The 21,178-nt window shown below is 43.6% G+C and overlaps 1 protein-coding gene across 1 annotated transcript in view; it reads left to right on the plus strand.

Annotated features, from left to right (window-relative positions):
- The window catches only part of kdrl (kinase insert domain receptor like), a 283,571-nt gene that overhangs the window by 37,380 nt on the left and 225,013 nt on the right, over window positions 1-21,178 (plus strand). Inside the window, exon 2 of the mRNA XM_072505640.1 lies at window positions 2,672-2,768. Within this exon, the coding sequence (XP_072361741.1) occupies window positions 2,672-2,768 (97 nt within the window). The remainder of the gene's footprint in view (window positions 1-2,671; window positions 2,769-21,178) is intronic.

The following is a 21,178-nucleotide window of genomic DNA, read 5'->3' on the forward strand; positions in this document are numbered from 1 at the left end:
TGCTTTTAAAGGACAGACCCACTGCCCAGCAACCACTTCCGCAATGCTCCCGCTGAAACTGACTCACCAGCTGTTCTCACGCCGAAATCGACTGGCCTGCCCCTGCAAAGACAAGTGCTTTTAAAGGTTGACTTACCTCCCAGCAGCCACTTCCTCAATGCTCCCGCTGAAACTGACTCACCGGCTGTTCTCACGCCGAAATCAACTGGCCTGCCCCTGCAAAGACAAGTGCTTTTAAAGGACAGACCTACCTCCCAGCAACCACTTCCGCAATGCTCCCGCTGAAACTGACTCACCAGCTGTTCTCACGCCGAAATCGACTGGCCTGCCCCTGCAAAGACAAGTGCTTTTAAAGGTTGACTTACCTCCCAGCAGCCACTCCCTGAATGCTCCCGCTGAAACTGACTCACCAGCTGTTCTCACGCCGAAATCGACTGGCCTGCCCCTGCAAAGACAGGTGCTTTTAAAGGACTGACTTACCTCCCAGCAACCACTTCCGCAATGCTCCCGCTGAAACTGACTCACCAGCTGTTCTCACGCCGAAATCGACTGGCCTGCCCCTGCAAAGACAAGTGCTTTTAAAGGTTGACTTACCTCCCAGCAGCCACTTCCTCAATGCTCCCGCTGAAACTGACTCACCAGCTGATTCTCCCGCCGAAATCGACTGGCCTGCCCCTGCAAAGACAAGTGCTTTTAAAGGACAGACCTACCTCCCAGCAACCACTTCCGCAATGCTCCCGCTGAAACTGACTCACCAGCTGTTCTCACGCCGAAATCGACTTAATTGCTAACACGCTCGGCAGTGATTCAGAAAGCTAGAAGTCAGATTCCACTCCATCATCTGAGTACATAACCGTGATTGACATAACACTGCAGAACTGAGGAGTGTCACGTGATAGGAGGCGTCACCCTATTAAATGTGATATTAAAAACCAACATGCTGTCTGCTGGGCAGGTGGCTCAAATGGTTAATTGGCAATATTAAAACAGTAGGGGAGTTATCCAGGTGCCTTGGCTAACATTCCTCTCAAAATTGATCTGAGTTGTTCAGATGACTCACCTCTTTGATTGATGGTCATATCTAAGGCTGGACAGAAGTACTGGAGATATTGGTGCATGAACATTTAGCACTTTTTATGGTATTCCTCTGTCCACTATTTCAATGGACACATTAACTCATTTAATATGATTGGACTACGGCCAACAGTGTAGCAGAAGATAGGAATGTCACACAAATGTGTTAAACATTCATTTGCCAATATCATCAACAGTAATTCCTAGGGTTGTAAAAAGAGAATTATAGTGGTAAACATGTACTAAAATGTTTGATGTCCCATGTACACTTAGTTAAATTAATATGTATTTATGTATCAACGGTGGAAGTTGGCAGTAATGTCAGGCAGAAATATGTGCTAAATGGGTAATCTAGTAGCAGGGTGTAAGGGGCACTGAAATCATGAATCTTGACATCTAAGCAGAAAAACAAAATGCCTTGAGCAACATTTTTCAACACCACTTCAAAATGGGCCTTCTGTGCCTGCAGCTGTTACAGCTTGTAACATAAAAGACTTGTTCCTGAGCATAGCATTTAGTCCACTTAGGTTTTGTAACGACTGAAAATAATTATATAGACAATAATTATTGACCAGGGCCACAGATAAATTAAATAAAATTCAGACCCATGAAGAAGGAAGTGATCATGGGGGCAGGGCCCTCAGCAGGCCTGCCATGGGCCAACATTTATTTGTGGGCCTCCTCGGAGCCCTCCTCAAGCTTTCCTGGATGTTTTTTTGAACTGCCAACTGTGATTCCTGTAAGCACCGTTCGCTGCTCAGTGCCATGTGTAATTGAGTTAGACCATGCATGTTCCACCTATTTATACCTGAATTTTACTTTTGAGGTCTAGATTTATATATCTAAACAGCCTTGTTCCTGTTTCAGGCATGTGGGCTGCTCATCCATTTAAAGGCCCACTTTTATAATTCATCAGCTAGACACGAGGTAGCAAAGGAATGGCTAATTTTCAACAGGAGGGTACAATTTCAGGCGCAAAACAGGCCGTAGTGTGTTCAACTTCTCCTCCATTTAGTCTTGTTAATTCCATCTGTTTACAGACACATATCAGAGATGGTTCATCATATGCTGAGAATGCCTATTCAGCAAAGAAGAGACAACCAATCAGTGCTCTCTTTTTGAAATGTGGCAATTGACGATAATTCCCAGAAGGGCATTAGTGCCGGTCTGGATCTTGCTCGTCCAACTCACAAATAATTACATGGCCAGCAATGACACTGAGCGAGAGTGGGGAGAGGAGATAAAGAAGGGTTTTTACAATGTTGATCCTCCATTCTCAACATTAAGACTGTTGTTTGGAATTCCCATTGTTTAATACACCTGATGGCACTTCGGTCATGCCAGGTATATGTCGGTTTTGGTCTGTTTGAAATCAGTCATGTACCTTCTATTTTGTTCTTTCACCTGGATGACCAATGTAAAATATCAACAAAAACTGTAACCTGATCATGCTAATAAAGTGTATGAACTTCACTTTCAGTGTCTACAGTAACTGCTCATGATCTGGTTTAGCAGTGCTCCACTACAATTGGCCTAATTTGAACTACTCAGTATATAGGTTGTAACTAAGTGCATGTTCTGATTTTTCTTTATTAAGGTTCAGCTTCTCAACTCTATTGGACTGCGCCAGAACTGAATATATCTGACAAACAGTTGGTCATTGACGTAAATGGAACAATCACAGTCTCATGCAGGTGAGGTTACGTTTATTTATTTCCAATAAGGTGATATTTTTGTGCCTGAGTATTTAGGAAGGCGGATACACCTGGAGAGTTGGCAGGGAACACATCCCTGCTGACTCTGATAGGCCCGCTTTCGTTTCACGCTCTAATGAGCATTAATTGTCAGAAGGTGGGAATTCTGTTCTCACTTGGGGTAGTCCCGTCTTGAAGAGCTTTTCAGCCCCTCCAGGAACTGTGCTGCAGTGACCAGAAGAGACACTGCAGCAGCGTGCCTGGAACAAAGTGAAGGTAAGTTGCAGGGATCCCGGGGTGCGGACACCTAGGGGATCACCAGGGGGGCGTTTAGGTCACCTGGGGAAAAAGCCGGGGATGAAGGGGGTTCCAGGGGCCTCCAGGTATTGAGGGAGGATGCCCCCAGTCAGAAGGGGGCTTCTGACGGAGGTGCTCCCCCATCCACCTTCCCTCACAAGATGTAACTTTGGTCATTTTTCTGTTTCCCCTTCTGATCTTTCAATCTTTCATTTACCCGCAAGCCTAAGCGTTGAGGCTGGGTGGAAAAAGGCTCTTAAGTGGCTTTAATTTGTCACTTAAGAGCCTTAATTGCGGCAAGGGTGAGCTTCCTTTCTGAGGCTCTGCTGGCCCCATCAGTTGGATAGGTAGAAATTCTGTCCATGCAATTTCACTGCCCCCCACATATCAACCCTCTGTGGGGGGAAGGGGGGGGGGGGGAGTGTAAAATCCTGATCTTGTTTTTTTTCTCTCTTATCCACTTTCGTTCTTTACAGAGTAACATCCTTCCAATTCACATTCACAAATTTCCGTTGGTGATTCTACCCAATTGATTGACTAATGCATCAAAATAGGTTAGGTCACTAGGTTTACCTTAGTGTTACTAACCTAGCTGATGTTACTACTGGACAAGTCAGATCCCAGAAGGAAAATATGAAACCATGAAGTTACTGCACAAATTGGACAGGAGCCTGCTGATGAGTACAAAAAATAAAACATTTATTGGGGGCGGCATGGTGGCATATTGGTTAGCACTGCCCCCTCAATGCCAGGAACCCGGGTTTGATTCCAACCTTGGGTGACTGTATGCAGTTTGTACATTCTCCCCATGTCTGCGTAGGTTTCCTCCGGGTGCTCAGTTTTCCTCCCACAGTCAAAAGATGTGCAGGTTAGGTGTATTGTCCATGCTAAATTGCCCCTTAGTGTACAAGGATGAGCTCGTTAGGTGGAGTAATGGGTGTGGGTGGGGGATTGGGTCTAGGTGGGGCGGTCTTTTAGAGCGCAGATTCAATGAACCAAATGGCCTCCTTCTGCACTCTCGGGATTCTGTGATAAATGAACTACATTGCACCAGGCAAAATGGTTGGAAAGATTTCAGTACAAACACAATAATATGATTCAAATATTCACTATTCCTTCACTCAAGTTATATCTCTAGTTATATTGAAAATATAAACAATTTACCATATCATCGAATATTTAAATATTCAAGGTGAGTTTGTGGTACATGTGAATTAACAGGTGAACTGTGGTCAGACATACCACTCTCCAAAGCAAATGACAGATGCAACCCAAGAAGATTCCATGAATTCCATTACAACCCACCCAGATATTCGTCACACTGTGAGCCAACTAGTCCAATTGAAATTCTGCATATCTCATGAGGGTTTCCACTCTCCATGTTTTGAAAATAAGCCTTGGAATTCTCTACAAACGTTGCTCCAGCCTGGACGGCTTCAACTTGGAACCAACTCCAGGGTTTCAATCTGCCATTCTGAGATTCCTTTCTCCTGGATCTCTGGATACATGCAAGATGTGTTCATTGTGTGACCAAACAGGTTGGTTATCAACCTGTAGATTCTTCCAATATGCCTGATGGAAGGCACTAAGAGCAGGAGAGTTTCCTGGTCAGCCATACATACTGCAGAACCACTGTCAAGCAGAATCACGGATCAATCCAATAGAAATTCATAGTATTCAGTACTGTGGATTCAGTCAATATGACAACATCAATTAAAGCAATCTAGTTATAAAAAAGCAATCCAAAAGCAAGAGACTAGAAGGCGAGAAATATGAAATCAAAACAGAACATACTGGAAATACTAAGCATGTCCGACTGAAAATGTGGAGAAAAAAACAGAGTTAACAAGTGGAATTTGTTGCATTTAGTCCCTGTCAGAATGGCAGGATGATTTGCAGGTTGGAAACCTGGATGGTGAATGAACATGTTTCATTGAAGTTCTTTCATAGAATCACAATATTGTAATCTCACCTCAGGTACCCTAATCAATCAGGGAGAGCGTTAAGCATAATATGGTTTTTTTTGAGGGTGCAGCTACCACAAGAATGGAGAGGAGACCAGGAAAGTCTACTCCCTGGTTCTCTCACTCTTAACTGTGTGACCTGAGGAGCTACAGTGAGGTGAACTCTGTTAAGGCAGGAAGAGGATAGTCTCTCTGAAAAAGCAGGCATGGATGGAAGTGGCCGAGGACGTGAGCAGCAGGAGTGTGCTGGTCCCTCTGACCTTGAAAGAGTATAGCAAGAGGATCCGGGTCCTCCCAGTGTCCCCTCCACAAATGTTGTTCTTCCCTCCTTTCTACAAAAGTCATTAACACTTACGACACACTTGCAAGAGAAGAGAAAAGAACTTGATGAAAGCAGGGGCGATATAGTGTGGTGCTCCAATGGAAGGCCATTGATAGCCACTGGAAAGGCATTCCCACATGCTTTTTTGCTGATCACTGTTCCAGATTTTACAATCCCAGGGTGTTTCTATCTATTCCAACCTATGTAAAATCATTAAAGCCTTCGCAAAGATTTCAATACCACTCACAGGGGAGCACCTAATCCTGATTATAAAAATATTGAGAGAGGAAGAATACACAAGGATATCCCCAGCCACATGTTCCTTGGAAGCATACCATTCGCTGGTGGCAGGATTCTCTCTTCCCGCCACTTGACAATGGGATTTCCTATTGAAGCCACCCCACGACGCTGGGAAACCCATGGGCTGGGATGCGCTGCGTTGCCAGCAGGAAAAAATAATCCCAACGGGTGGAGAATTCTGGCCCTTATGTAATAACTAATAACCATTGGAATGCCTCCATATATATATAGGAACTAATACAGAACCGTATAAAAATGAACATAAAATAACAATAATGAGCATTGCAAAGTTAATAAACAAGAACTGGTCATAGGTAAAAGCAAGGAAATGTTTTAAGTATTCTCCTATATTATCCTTCTGACTCTGCCCTCTTAGCCAGTTTTGGCGGAAAATTGCAATTAAGCAGGCACGTGCACTGAACAGGAATATCAGTCCAAATTATGAATTCCTTATGGAACTGAAGGTTCCAGAATTAAAGAGTGCTACCAAGTGGTCTAAGGTAGTACAGTTAAAATCAGGAGAAAGGAAATATCACCAGATCAAATATGTTTTCAGCCAAACAGCCCCACCTTATCTTTCCTAAATCTATTTAGTTTTGAACCTATTTATTGCGCTCACTTCAACTTGTTCCAGTCTGTTTCTTTGTCATGTTCATTTTGAAAGGAATAAATTCCAACTATTGACAATCAGATTCGGGCCTTTATCCCCATTATATTCCCTTCATTAATTCTACGTATGGCTATTCTATTGTAAACTACACCCACATATTGTCTGGTGATTCTTTACTTTACTAAGCATGGATTTCCTGACTTTTCACTTGTGCTTCCTGTTTTTTTATACCCATCATCACAGGGAATAGAATTGTCTGGATTGATTTATCAATTCCTTTACAAGCTTGTAAACTTTGGTTGAGTCATTTCAAAGTTTCTTATTTCCCAAAAAGAACAAGCCAAAATTCCTCACGCTTTCCTAAAGTCAGCTTAGTTACTCACCTCTTATCCTGCCATGAGGCAGAAATTATTTTCAGCAGACGCAGTTGAGTGTATTATGAATATATCACTGCCTGTGGAAGTGTTCTACCTGTTGATGAAATGCCCAGCGTCGAACATCCTTTCGTCACTTGCAAGTCAAATGGTTTGTTTTATGCCAAGCAACGCTCGCTACTGATCAAAATGAACTGAAGAGTGCATTATTCAGGGATATCCGGGCTGATAAATAATAATTTGCACAAAGACGACTCTCAGAATGAAAAAGCAGCACTTTAGTGTTAGAAGAAAGTAAATTCATTGTTTATGAAGCTATGACTTTTAGTTAACCTTTTTTAGTAACCCAAACTATAATTTGAACCTAGTTTTTTTTTTTCAAACTCCAGAGAAGGAATAGGGTTAAATAAACAGTGTAGAGGACTGGGACAGGGTGGGAAGACCTTAACATAACAGGGAGCAGGATGGGATTGATGAGATATCCTGGAAACAGGATGATTAACTACCTACATATGTGTAACCTTACTTGATTTAAACCTGCAGTATCTTTTCAAACTGACAGAGAAGATATTTATCTGTGTTCCACTGAATTGTTAATCAGAACTTCAGAACATTTCTAGAGTTGTTGTTTTACTTGTCTGTTAGAAGCAACAGAAGAGACTAATTTATACATTATTTATCTGTGTTTTTCACTTTTTCTGAAATAAAAGCAAATATATTTGTATCAGTTTAGAACCATAGAAAAGTGACAGCACCGGAGGCCATTCAGCCCACCTTGTCCATGCCAGCCCAAAGACACCCAGGTGCCCTTTCTAATCCCACCTTCCTGCACACAGCTCTAAGGCCTGTAACGCACAGCACTTAAGGTGCAGATCCAGGTACTTTTTAAAAGAGCATAGGGTTTCTGCCTCCCCCACCAACTCAGGCAGCGTATTCCAGACACCCATTACCCTTTGCGTAAAAAATGTTCTTCCTTGTGTCCCCTCTACACCTTCTGCCTCTTATCTTGAATCTGTGTCCCCTGGTTCTGGAATTTTCCACCAAAGGAAACAATTTTATCCTGTCCACTCTATCTCGTCCCCTCATAATTCTGTACACTCAATCAAGCCTTGTGTGTTCCAAGGAAAATAACCCCAACCTATCCAATCTCTCCTTGTAGCTACACTTTTCTAGCCCTGGCAACATTCTTGTAAACCTCCTCTGCACTCTCTCCAGAGCAATTACTTCTTGTAATGTGGTGACCAGAACTGCACACGTTACTCCAGTTATGACGTCATCAGTTTTTTTTATACAATTCCATTTATCCTTACTTTTATATTCTATACGTCTGCCAATGAAGGAGAGCATTCCATATGCTTTCTTTACAACCTTGTCTACTTGAACTGCTGCCTTTATGGACCTGCATATTTGTATGCCAAGTTCTCTCACTTCATCTACCCCTCATAGTATATTCCCATTTATCGTGTTAATTTCTTGCCCTCCTTAAATGCATGACTTCACACTTCTTGGTGTTGAATTCCATCTGCCACTTTATCGTCCACTCCACCAACCCATCTATATTATTGTGGAGATTACAGCTATCATCTACACTGTCCATCACTCAACCAACCTTTGTGTCATCTGCAAATTTCCCAATCGTACTTCCCACGTTGACGTCCAAATCGTTAAAATATAACACAAACAGTAAGGGCCCCAAAACCAAGCCCTGTGGAACACCACTTGAAACAACTTTCTATTTGTAAGGGCAGCCATTGGCCATCACCCTTTGTTTCCTGTTACTAAACCAACTTTTTATCCAGTTTGCCACATTTCCCTGTATCCCAAGGACTTTCGCTTTTTAAAAAATAAATTTAGGGTATCCAATTCATTTTTTCCAATTAAGGGCCAATTTACCGTGGCCAATCTGCCTACACTGCACATCTTTGGGTTTGTGGGGTGAGACCCACGCAGACATGGGGAGAATGTGCAAACTCCATATGGACAGTGACCCGGGGCTGCGGTCAAACCTGGGTCCTTGGCGCTGTGAGGCAGCAGTGCTAACCACTGCATCACTGTGCCACCCTGGTTTTTACTTTTTTGACCAATCTGCCATGTGGTCCCTTGTCAAACGCCTCGCTAAAATCCATTTACACAATATCCACTGCACTACCTTCATCAAGTCTTCTTGTCACTTCCTCAAAGAATTGGATTGGATTGGATTGGATTTGTTTATTGTCACGTGTACCGAGGTACAGTGAAAAGTATTTTTCTGCGAGCAGCTCAACAGATCATTAAGTACATGAGAAGAAAAGGGAATAAAAGAAAATACATAATAGGGCAACACAACATACACAATGTAACTACAAAAGCACTGGCATCGGATGAAGCATACAGGGTGTAGTGTTAATGAAATCAGTCCATAAGAGGGTCATTTAGGAGTCTGGTGACAGTGGGGAAGAAGCTGTTTTTGAGTCTGTTCGTGCGTGTTCTCAGACTTCTGTATCTCCTGCCCGATGGAAGAAGTTGGAAGAGTGAGTAAGCCGGGTGGGAGGGATCTTTGATTATACTGTCCGCTTTCCCCAGGCAGCGGGAGGTGTAGATGGAGTCAATGGATGGGAGGCAGGTTCGTGTGATGGACTGGGCGGTGTTCACGACTCTCTAAAATTTCTTGTGGTCCTGGGCCGAGCAATTGTCATACCAGGCTGTGATGCAGCCTGATAGGATGCTTTCTATGGTGCATCTTAAAAGTTGGTAAGAGTCAATGTGGACATGCCGAATTTCCTTAGTTTCCTGAGGAAGTATAGGCGCTGTTGTGCTTTCTTCAATCAAATTTGTGAGGCAAGACCTTCCTTTAACAAATCAATGCTGACTATCCCTGACCAGTCCATGCCTTTCTATGTGACAGTTAATCCTATCTCTCAGGATTGATTCTACTAATTTGTCCACCACCGACAAAGGTCGGTTTGGCATTTCCTTTGATTGTTTGGCATTTCCTTTGATCCTTTTTTAAACAATGGAACCACATTTGCATTTCTCCTGTCATCCAGTACCTCGCAGATATCTAGTAAGAATTGGAAAATCATCCTCAGAGCATCTGCTATCTCCTCCATAACCTCCTTCAGCAATCCATCTGTCCATGGTGACTTATCAACTTTCAAGGATTCAAACCCTTCGGGTACTTCCTTTCTCTTTATGATTATCCTATCCAATATCTCACAGTGTTCCTCCTGGACTACTATATCCGCATCATCGCTGTCCTTTCATTTAAACCCCTTCCCACAGCCTCTGCATCGACATACAAGTTCCCTTCTTCATCTCTGATAGGTCCCACTTTTTCCTTAACTAAACTTTTATCATTGACGGTTTCCTCCCACGGTCCAAAGATGTGCAGGTTAGGTGCATTGCTAAATTGCCATTAGTGTCCATCAAGGTTAGGTGGGGTCACTGGCTTACAGGGATAGGTGGAGGTGTGGGTTTGGGTGGGGTATTCTTTCCAAGGGCCGGTGTAGATCGATGGCCCGAATGGCCTCCTTCTGCAATGTAAATTCTATGATTCCATGATTAATATATTGGTAAAACACCTTTGGGTTTTCTTAAACTTTACTTGCTAATTTTTGATGCTCTCTCTTTGATTTCCTTTTTTACATCATCCCTGCACTTCCTATACTCGCCTAGGCTTTCTGCAGTGTATAGTAAGCTTTCTTTTTCCGTTTGAACTTCCCCTGTATTCCTCTAGATAATCAGGGGAGTCTATATTTTGCAATACCACTCTTATTTTTGGTGGGGACATGTCTACTTTGTACATTTAGGATCTCGCTTTTTAGTGCTTCCCACTGGTTTTCCATTGATTTATCCTCATTTGTTGACCCGTTTAGTATATCATCCCTTCTCACAACTGGAATTGATTCTTTAACCATTAGTGCTACTCCCCCTACATTTTTATCTCCCACTCTATCATGTCTGAAAACTCTATAATGAGGGATTTTGAGCTGCCAATTTTGCCCCTCCTTGAGCCAGGTTTCCATTATAGCAATGACATCCTGCTGCTATGTGTCTATCTGTGCCCTTAACCCATCTACCTTGTTTGTAATATTCCTTGGATTAAAATATAAACAGATTAACCCTGCCAGTTTCCCTTGCTTTTTAAACATTGCTTCTCCTGTATTTCAAGTCTATCGCTACATTTTCTACATCACGAGCTAATGTTCTCCCTCCATTTTCCTGATCTGAATCTGACCTATCTAATCCTACTCTTGGGATCCCATCCCCCCTGCCACGCAAGTTTAAATACTTCCCATTCTAAGAATTCCATTTTGTTTTAAAAGTTAGCTACACATCTGAGTAGAATCAAAAATACCCAGGGAGTCCTCACGTAAAGAGGCAATTGCGTTCCTGAAAATCGCCACTTTAAGTGAAACTCCTTTCAGTGGAGCATAGTTTCCCAAAGGAATCAATGTTAAAGCCAGAATTAGGTTCCTGAGGACAATTTTTGCTTGGAAAAAACCCAATGTAAAATGTGGAATATTGTACCTACAGTCTGAAATATCGCACTGTACTGTACAGTAAGTGACTTTAAAATTGCTGCCTTGATGGAAGGCTTCATTCCAGCAATATATCACCATACAAATACTTGGTGGAGGATCGAGGCCATTGACTCTCATGAGAGGCCTCTTGCAAGAATCACGATGCTCAAAACGTCTCGCTAGATTCAACGGAATCTCAGGTCGTGCAGCGATCTGGATCTCGCTCTGACTGGGCGAGATCCCGGCAAGCATTTTTGAATGATCCATTAGGCTCATTTAATTATGCGCTCTCCCAATTCACCCAGGGTGCAGGAATCACCGGTATCGCCAGCGAGGCCTCAACCTGGCGTCGTTTGGTACCGGATCACAAAATTGTGAACCAGTCGTGATGGCACCTCGAGTGTTCTAGCTACGAAGTTGAGGCACCCGAGTGGTCAGGGACAGGGCAGTGTGGCATCCTGGCACTCCCCCTGGCACCTGGCCACCTTGGCACTGCCAGCCTGGTACCTTCGGCACTGCCATTGGGCACCCTGGCAGTGCCACCTTGGTGCTGCCAGGGTGCCAGGATGGTAGTGCCAAGGTGCCCAGGTGCCAGGTTGCCTGTGCCAGGGGTTGGGCCTGGGGGTGGCTTACCCATAAGAGGTGGAGTGAGGGGAGACTCGAGGGCCCCGGAAGAGGTAAGTTGGGTGAAGTATCTATACTGTAAGATGCAGTGTAGTATAGAATTATTTTAAAAAACAAAAGAGTTCCTCAACCACTGCTCGCGCATTTTACAACGGGGAATACTGCATTTTAAATGAAACCCAGACGTAAAAAATACAGCCCTTTAAACAAAACCACTTAAAAGGGGAGACTTAAAACAGGGATTTACCGTACTTTCAAAATGCAATTGGCTGCAATTCCTGCTAAATTATACATTCGAAGTAAGCATTTCAGCCAATGGAAAAAGATAGATCAAATGGGAATTGTACAAAATTAGTCAAAGCTGCTTTTAGAGTCAATAGTCAAAGGTTCATAGGGAGGCTGAGAGATGCACTAATGAAGTCCAATGGTTTATGGACATCATCCAAGCCCAGTGAATGTGTTTAAAAATGTGCACAGCATTTTATATTATTGATAATAAATTACCTGCCAGATATGGTAGAATCATCAGAAAGTACATTCATTTGAATTTCACCCCATCAAAAATGGGGAGGACATGGGTTGAACCTGAATTTTGTCTAATTTTCCTCCAGGATTGGAGGCAAGAGTGCATCTTTCTTATGCCTCCCTCAGCATCAGTCAGGCAGGTGAGGGAAGTTGTGCCCAAGTGATCCTCAAAATAAATCATATCATGTTATGTCATAAAGATCATGTCAGCTGACAGCTGAAGTGAGTTCCACTTAGACCTGAGAAATAAATTATGGCAAGTGGAGTCTGGATTGTTGAAGTGGGGTTTCCCATGGTGGTCAGAGGTTTCAATTGTGAGGTTGGGGGGGGGGGGGGGGGGGGGGGGGGGGGGCGGGGGGGGGGGGGGGGGTCATGGGGGAGGGAGGTATCCGATGTTCGACTAAGATCCCAATTCCAGGGAAGGTGATTCCTCTTGCCTCAGTTCAAACTGGAAGTGAGGCAGTTCAGGTTTAATTTGGTTCCTGTTTCGGATTTCCTGCATTGTAACTTCCGATTCAACCTCAGCACACCCATTTTCCAGCAGTTAGGATTCAACCCAAACTGCTTCCCAAATTATGCTGCGAAACTGCAGTCTTTAAGGAATCTATTTTGTGTGATGGACCATACCCATTCGAAACTGAACGGAGGCTGTCCATTCACAACATTCTGGAAGGACAAAGCAATAGCTTGCAGGAGCTTTTTGTGGTATTCAGAACAAAATCATGAACCTATTTAGTCCGCAGAGGAATTTATAGCCCTAAGGGCTGGATTTCAGTCCCAGAGTCCTGATTCTGATGCCAGACTGAATTCCAGGTCAGGAATGCATACGTTCAGGAAGGCAGGCAATTAAGAGCTTGCCTCCAAGAGCCTTGGAGAGAGGGGAGCTGCCATAGTAAGTAGGAAACAACAGCAAGATGGCGCAGTGGGTTAGTCCTGCTGTCTCACGGGGCCGAGGTCCCAGGTTCGATCCCGACTCTGGGTCACTGACCGTGCGGAGTTTGCGCATTTTCCCCATGTTTGCGTGGGTTTAGCCCCCACAACCCAAAGATGTGCAGAGTAGGTGGACTGGCCACTCTAAATTGCCCCTTAATTGGAAAAAATGAATTGGGTACAATAAAAAAAAAATGTTTTAAAGTAAGTAGGAAACAACGAGGGTGCCTCAAGGCAGAGAAGCCCTCTGGAGACTTTAGGGTGTTTAAAAATAAAATGTGTCCGCAGCTCTGAGTTTGGAGGGGAAGCTCCTCCATACAATAGCTATGGCCTTTGATCCACACTGGACCAGGATCATAGAGGGTGGAGGGTGAATTAAAATATCCACCACTAGATGTCCCCCCACCCCACCCGCCTTGTCAGCTGCCACAAGGCAGTTCCATCCATCTGTCAATCTTCAGCCACAGCGAGACGTCCATCTGCCCTCTGGAAATGGTTTCTGATGAATGTCCTTGACAGACACTTAAATTGGCCTTACTATCATCCGACAATAACAGGGCAAGTAGCCTTTGTCATAATATACACCAGTATATCATGGTGCTGACACACACACTGATGGACACACAGCAACACCAATCAACACACACAACACCGCAGCCAATCACCAGTTAGAGTACACTCACTATATAGACAGAGGGCATCATTTTTCCCGCTCATTCGGGATACAGCCTCTCAGAAGGACAGAGCTTACAGCTTACAGCACAGATCTTCACCATGTGCTGAGTGCATAGACTGGTTAGGACAGGCATAGGTCTTTAGTTTAATCTAACATCGTGTTAACCCACAGTGAAAGTATGTTCAACAGTTTCTAACTTAATAAAATAGTGTTGTACTATTTTAAGTGTTGGTGGCCTGTATGTGTTCCACAGATCCAGAGCACCCAACACATCAGCCTTCACCCACCCAGCCATCTGAAAATAGGCCAGTAACAGGGGCATGTTGGCAGGCTGGCACATTGGTTGGTAGCATGAAATTGCCAGCCCGCCTGACTCCAAACCCACCACCCTTACAGAATGAAAATCCAGCCCCAAGTGTTTATATTGGAAATTAAAGTGTCTGATATTGTCATGTGATAAACAAAAACATTTTAAGTAAAAGCAGCATACGCCTTATCCTAGGTTATAACGTTCTTGAGTACATACTGTAAACTGTCTTCTAAAACTCAAGTGAATTGTGATTTTCCAGTAGTAAAACATTGCCTGAGGCTTTCCAGTCCACCCATGAATGGAACAGTCACAGGTAGAACCGGAAAATTTGGAGAGCAGCTGAAAGTCTGTTGAGTTTGGGTGGAATTTGGAAAATTGAGGTGAGAGTGACTGCCCTTGGCATCAAGGCAGCATTTGACCGAGTATGGTATCAAGGAGCCCTAGCTAAACAGGAGTCCATGGAAATCAGGGGGGAAACGCTCAGCTGGTTCGAGTCATACCTGGCACAAAGGAAGATGGTTGTGGTGGTTGGAGGTCGATCATCTCAGCTCCAGGACATCACTGCAGGAGTTCCTCAGGTTAGTGTCCTTGGTCCAACCATCTTCAGCTGCTTCATCAATGACCTCCTTTCCATCATAAGGTCAGAAGTGTTGGCAGATGATATAGTGTAGATTTATTTGTTCTTAAGGGCAGCACGGTAGCATTGTGGATAGCACAATTGCTTCACAGCTCCAGGGTCCCAGGCTCAATTCCGGCTTGGGTCACTATCTGTGCGGAGTCTGCACATCCTCTCCGTGTCTGCGTGGGTTTCCTCCGAGTGCTCCGGTTTCTTCCCACGGTCCAAAGATGTGCAGGTTAGGTGGATTGGCCATGATAAATTGCCCTTAGTGTCCAAAATTGCCCTTAGTGTTGGGTGGAGGTGTTGACTTTGGGGAGGGTGCTCTTTCCAAGAGCCGGTGCAGACTCAATGGGCCGAATGGCCTCCTTCTGCACTGTAAATTCAATGATAATCTATGATTAATCTAGGACAAAGGTTCGGCACAACATCGTGGGCCGAAGGACCTGTTCTGTGCTGTATTTTTCTATGTTCTATGACTGCACAATGTTCAGCACCATTTGCAACTCCTCAGACAATGAAGCAGTCCATGCCCAAATGCAGCAAGACCTGGACAATATCCAGGCTTGGGCAAACAAGAGCTCCACCACCTGGAGGTTCGCCTCCAAGTCACTCACCACCCTGACTTGGAAATATATTCTCGTTCCTTCACTCTTGCTGGGGCAACATCCTGGAACTGACTCCCTAACAGCACTGTGGGTGTACCTACACCTCAGGGACTGCAGCGGTTCAAGAATGCTGCTTACCACCACCTTCTGAAAGGTAATTAGGGATGGACAATAAATGCTGGCCTAACCAGCACCAACCACATCCCATAAATAAATAAAAAGTTTAAAATCCCACTGTGTCCACAATTGCTTTGCTTATGCTCAGTTTTTTTTTCAAACTTTCTGAAGACCACTTTTGAAATAATTCTTATTCTACAAATTGTCTTTCTTACTGCTTTTGCTTATACATTCCTCCATGTATAGCTTCAAGCCTGAGAATGAATAATCAGTTAAATTTGTTAACTGCATTCTTGAGTAAAAAAACTCATCCTTTGCAATCGGAATATGGTCAAAGTTCAGCATATATTTTGAATAAGTATGTCCTTAAACCAGACAGATATAGATAGATAAAATGAATGGATTAGAATGGGATGCCCAAAGTAGCTCAGGGAATTCACTGCAATGTAGAACATAGCTTTATTGATTATTTTAATAACTGCCCTCATATTTCATTTTATATATCATCAGTTGCTGAGGTATATAGCTCACTTCACAATGCCCAATTCTCCCTGGGTGGACAGTCTCCGTGTTACTAATAAAAATGGGTACAATATCCAATTGCTTGGAAAATTCCACTTCTCAGCCTATCAGGGGAAATGACTTTCCATCGTCTGGTGAGTGAAGAACAAAGCAGTAAGTGTATGTAACAGCCTGTGTTAATCCCGCCATCTCCATTCCCTCGTTTGATTTGTTTATGCATCCTGTCCTTTATAACCTGATGACAATTTATCCAAACCCACCGATTATAATTAACAGCGAATTAATTAAACAGCTGCAAATATATTACGACCCAAATGTTCCTGGGGAGGGACATGACGCCCTGTTAGTTAGGCCGCTTTACCCTTACCCTGCAGCTTTAAAAAAATTTAGTCCTGTCAATTATCGGAAGGTTGAGCTAATGATGACATGCCGAGAGCAACGGGGAACCTGAGACCAGCGTGAACAATAAATAAGATTGAAGGATTGAGAAAGAAACAGGGGAATGACAAAGAAGAGTGGTGAATTAGAATAGGTGAATTAGTATAGTAAGAGAAATGAAGTGAGCAAAAGAACAATTGGATAAAGAGAGAAAGAGAAAAATATAGATAGAAAGGAAGGGTAAGACAAAAAACGTTTCGGGGCAAAATTTGTTTCATCCAATAAGGTGAAATGAGCACTTGGCAAATGGCAGATGACTTGTCACCATTTCCAATCTTCGTTCACTGAAGTTTGCAGTTAAAACTATTTCTGGAGACACATTTGCTAGTCTCACTGTTATCTCAAAGTTAAAAATCTTAGTAAGGTGTTCCAAGTCAATGAAAGTTAAAAAATAGCAAGGCGAAAAATTGGCTGCCGATTCCCTACCAGCCATGTTGAAGCCCCTGTTGTTCATTTTCCTTTTTTTGATGCCACCCTTTCTCCTCAGAGGCTGAAAAAACATATGGACAGTACATTCCTCTATCAAAATGTGAATCTAATCTGAAAGTAAAAATTTGGAAAGGAGTATTGAATCCGAAAATAGTTGCAGGAAAGGTTATATGACCTGTCATGTCCCTGTTCACTCTGCATGAGCAATTTCATTCTAATTCCCTGCCATTCCCCCATAGCCCTGCATTTATTTTCTCTTCAGAAAGTTATCCAATCCACTTTTGAAAATCATGATTGTACCTGTCTCCAACATATTCTGAGGTAGTGTATACATTAGTGTACCTTAAATGGCTAGATGGCACAGTGGCGCAATGGTTAGCACTGTTGCCTCACGGAGCCAAGGACCCGGGTGCAATCCAGGCTCCAGGTCACTGTCCGTGTGGAGTTTATACATTCTCCCCGTGTCTGTGTGGATCTCATGCCCACAACACAAAGATGCGCAGGATAGGTGGATTGGCCATGATAAATTGCCCCTTAATTGGAAAAAAAAAGAATTGGGCACGTTAAAAATATATGCCACAAATGGCATCATTTTAAATGGAGAAGAGGAAGACATTCATGTGCAAATAAAGAGCTTTTTAAAGTTGTAATGCAAGTCAGTCAGGATGTAAAAAGGCAAATAGGTTTTTTTGTTTTGTATCTAGGGGTGGAATTTTCCCATAATTTGTCAGAGAGTCAGGCTCAGACTGAAAACCAGCCTGTATCCCTTCAGATGCACAGCCGAGTTTCCAAACCAAGCCTTCAGACACTCTGACAAAAAAGATTGGCGGGTGAGGTCTGTTAGAGCCGGCAAGGCCGGCTCCACAGAGATAGGGGTGCCATCTTTAAAGGGCAAGTTGACCAGCACTGAAGGTAAACTCCCCTCATCCCCCACCGCCATGGAGGACACAAGCATCGGTGTGTCCCTTCACTGCCACAAAGGTATTGGGTCACCACCCCCTCTCCACACCATGAGGGTACCACCCTCCAACCTCACAATTATCGGGGGCTCTCTCCATCCCCCTGTCACAGTGGTTAGCACTGCTGCTTCACAGCGCCAGGGACCCAGGTTCGATTCCTGGCTTGGTCACTGTCTGTGTGGAGTCTGCACATTCTTCCCGTATGGGTTTCCTCCAGGTGTCATAGAATCAGAAGGTGCAGAAGGAGGCCATTTGGCCCATTGAGTCTGCACCGGCCCTTAGAAAGAGCACCCTGCTCCGATTTCCTCCCACAAGTCCTGAAAGATGTGCTGTTAGGTGAATTGGACATTCTGAATTCTCCCTCAGTGTACCCGAATAGGCGCCATAGTGTTGCGACTCGGGTATTTTCACAGTAACTTCATTGTATTGTTAATGTAAGCTTACTTGTGACACTAATAAAGATTATTATTATTACCAGGGCAGTGTCATGGCACTTTCTCTCTCACAAGCAATTCCCCCTCCCCTTCGTTGGCAGCTCCCCTCCTTCAAAGGCACTGGTCCTTCCAAACCCCCCCGCCCCCGCCCCCGCCCACTGCACATGATGGGAACTGCTCCCCCAATGGGTTACTGCAGAGAACACGCCCCTGGCACTGCCCCTAGCACAATGCTAACATGGCACTTTCAGATTGGCACTGCCATATTGGCGCTGTCAGAGTTGTAATGCGAACCTGTGCCTGGGACAGTTTCTGGGCATGTCCCTCTCTTCCCCAGCTATACTTACCCAAGCACCCCCAGCGGGATCTCCACGACGGAATCCCATTCTTCTAAAGCTGTTGTTTGAATATTTAGTGAAGGGGGGGGTCATGTGGCAGGGAGGCCTGGTAATAATATTTAAACTTATTATAATCCATTTAAGCAGGAATGTTATGTTAAAAGTGAGAAACGGGGTAAATCGGGAAATGAGATCTCATTGGCGGAATTACGTTTCCCCACTCTCGTGGAATTTCGCACCTGTACGATGCCATTGATTACAATGAGAAAGTCAAAACACTTGCCTCATCAACATATTATGGACAAACTGCCTGCACTCAGCAAGCTATTTCTCCAGGGAGTTAAGTTAGGCCTTGACAAATGGGTGAAATCCAAGTCAGAATCACTGAGTAACTAGCAGTGAACCCAAAGTTTTTTGTAGGATCAGGAGGAGAACTCCTGTAGAAGGCCCAACAAAAGTCATTGTTAAATCATTGCTTTTAGAGTCATATTCTAGTGGCTATCAACTAGCCCTTTTCAGAAACAATGGTTAGTTCAATCAACATCTGGTACAAATTGGCGGACATGTACCAAATATGCTCTGCGCATTGGTATTTGAAAATTGCAGCCATGATGGTTTGGAGGGGGCATCATTTTCCTGATTTTGAACTGCCCTAATTTGCCATTTGAACAGAAGGGCATCAGTTGAGGACTACCCGCACGTATTTGAAAATCAAGTCAGTATGGAAAGTTTGTAAATTATCTCAGTTAATTCACAGTTGGAATATTATGTGACGTTTTTGCCAGTTGAAGGACATAAAAGCAATGAGAGAGATGTAGCACAAACAAGGGGTCACACATGTAAGATAATCACAATAAAAGTAAAAGGCATGTGACAAAGTAATTCTTTTCATGGAAAGTGATTATTTTTTCATTATCTATTAACTTTCATATTATATCCAGGTGCAAATGAAAATGTGTTTGTTGGGTCAGGAGGTACATGTTTATATTGTGCATCTCTGAAAATAAATATTTATGATGGTATATAAAGATTGACTCCAGTTCTGCTCTTCACCCACCTGACTTTCTGATAGCTTATCCAACACGATGGGCTGAGGCAGCACTGTGGCACAGTGGTTAGCACTGCTGCCTACGCTGCTGAGGACCCAGGTTCGATCCCGGCCCCGGGTCACTGTCTGTGTGGAGTTTGCAGACTCCCCCCGTGTCTGTGTGGGTTTCACCCCACAACCCAACGATGTGCAGGGTAGGTGGATTGGCTATGCTAAATTGTCCCTTAATTGGAAAAATAAATTGGGTACTCTGAATTTATTTTACAAATCCAACGCGATGGGCAGAAATTTAATCCAATTAAATGATGAGAAGGCTGAAGTCTTTGTTTTCACTCTATGTTCCAAACTCCAGTTTCTAGCTACAAACTCTATCCTTTGCCCTGGCAACATCCAGTTTGCAACCTTGATGTCATATTTGGCCCTGAGTTGAGCCTCCAAGCTCATGTTCATGCCAGCCATAAGATTGCCTATTTCCACCTCAGTAACATCACCCAACATTGCCGCTGTCTCAGCTAATCTGCAGTTGAAACCCTCATTCACCCCTTTGTTACCTCTCGACTTGACCCTCCCAACGCGTGCAAATGCCTCAAATGGAAGAAAGTTTTGGCGCAGACCTAATCAACCAAATGATCTGCTGCTGCTTTGGAATAGTCTTAAATTTCTAGACACTTTCTGTGAATTGGGGAAATACGCTTGTAGAAGCTGAACTATATTTTCCAATTAAATTTCTGCCTTTGTCACTTGCTACTGAATGTCCCAGCTGAGAACTGGCAAGAACACATGAGCAGAAATTAGCCAGTCAAGTCCAAGATCTAAATTTTCCAGCCTTATGGACGAATGTCAAGGAATCTGCTGCAAAAAGGTTCTGCAGACGGCCTCAGTCTCATTCCTGTTCATTCATTGCTTAGCTACTTTATTGTCTATGATGTTCCCTCCTGCAATTTGTATTTACCACTTCTTCGATTTTTAATAACCACCATCCAAACATCCTGCTTCCAGCTGAGAATGTGTCTAAGATGTGACAAACTCTTTGATGATGTCTGACACTAATGTTGATCTGTACCACTTTGGAAGATCATCCGAAGACTAGTAGCTGCACATAATCACCTTTTTCTCTTGTACAAATATGTGCTTCAGCACAGCATTGATGGATGTACCCAAGTGTCACCCAGTGGTGAGAGTTACAACAGTAGCCAAGGCCATGTTAAGTGATTGCTTTGTTACAGCACTGGCTACCGTCCCACCCAACCCACATCATTTAAATTGTAAAGTGGATCCACAGAATGATGGTAGCAAGTTTCCGCACTTCAACTATGATGTTTGAACCTTTCTTTGAAAATCATGCCAGGATTGAGAGAGTTTAGATCATGATATTTTGGCTTGAATCCAGGCTATTCTTCCTAAAAAAAGAACTACAGTTACTTCACAAAGAATATTGTGTGCTTACACAATTGCAGAACATCCTGT

Source organism: Scyliorhinus torazame, chromosome 5 (assembly GCF_047496885.1).
Source record: "Scyliorhinus torazame isolate Kashiwa2021f chromosome 5, sScyTor2.1, whole genome shotgun sequence".
NCBI classification, from domain to species: domain Eukaryota; kingdom Metazoa; phylum Chordata; class Chondrichthyes; order Carcharhiniformes; family Scyliorhinidae; genus Scyliorhinus; species Scyliorhinus torazame.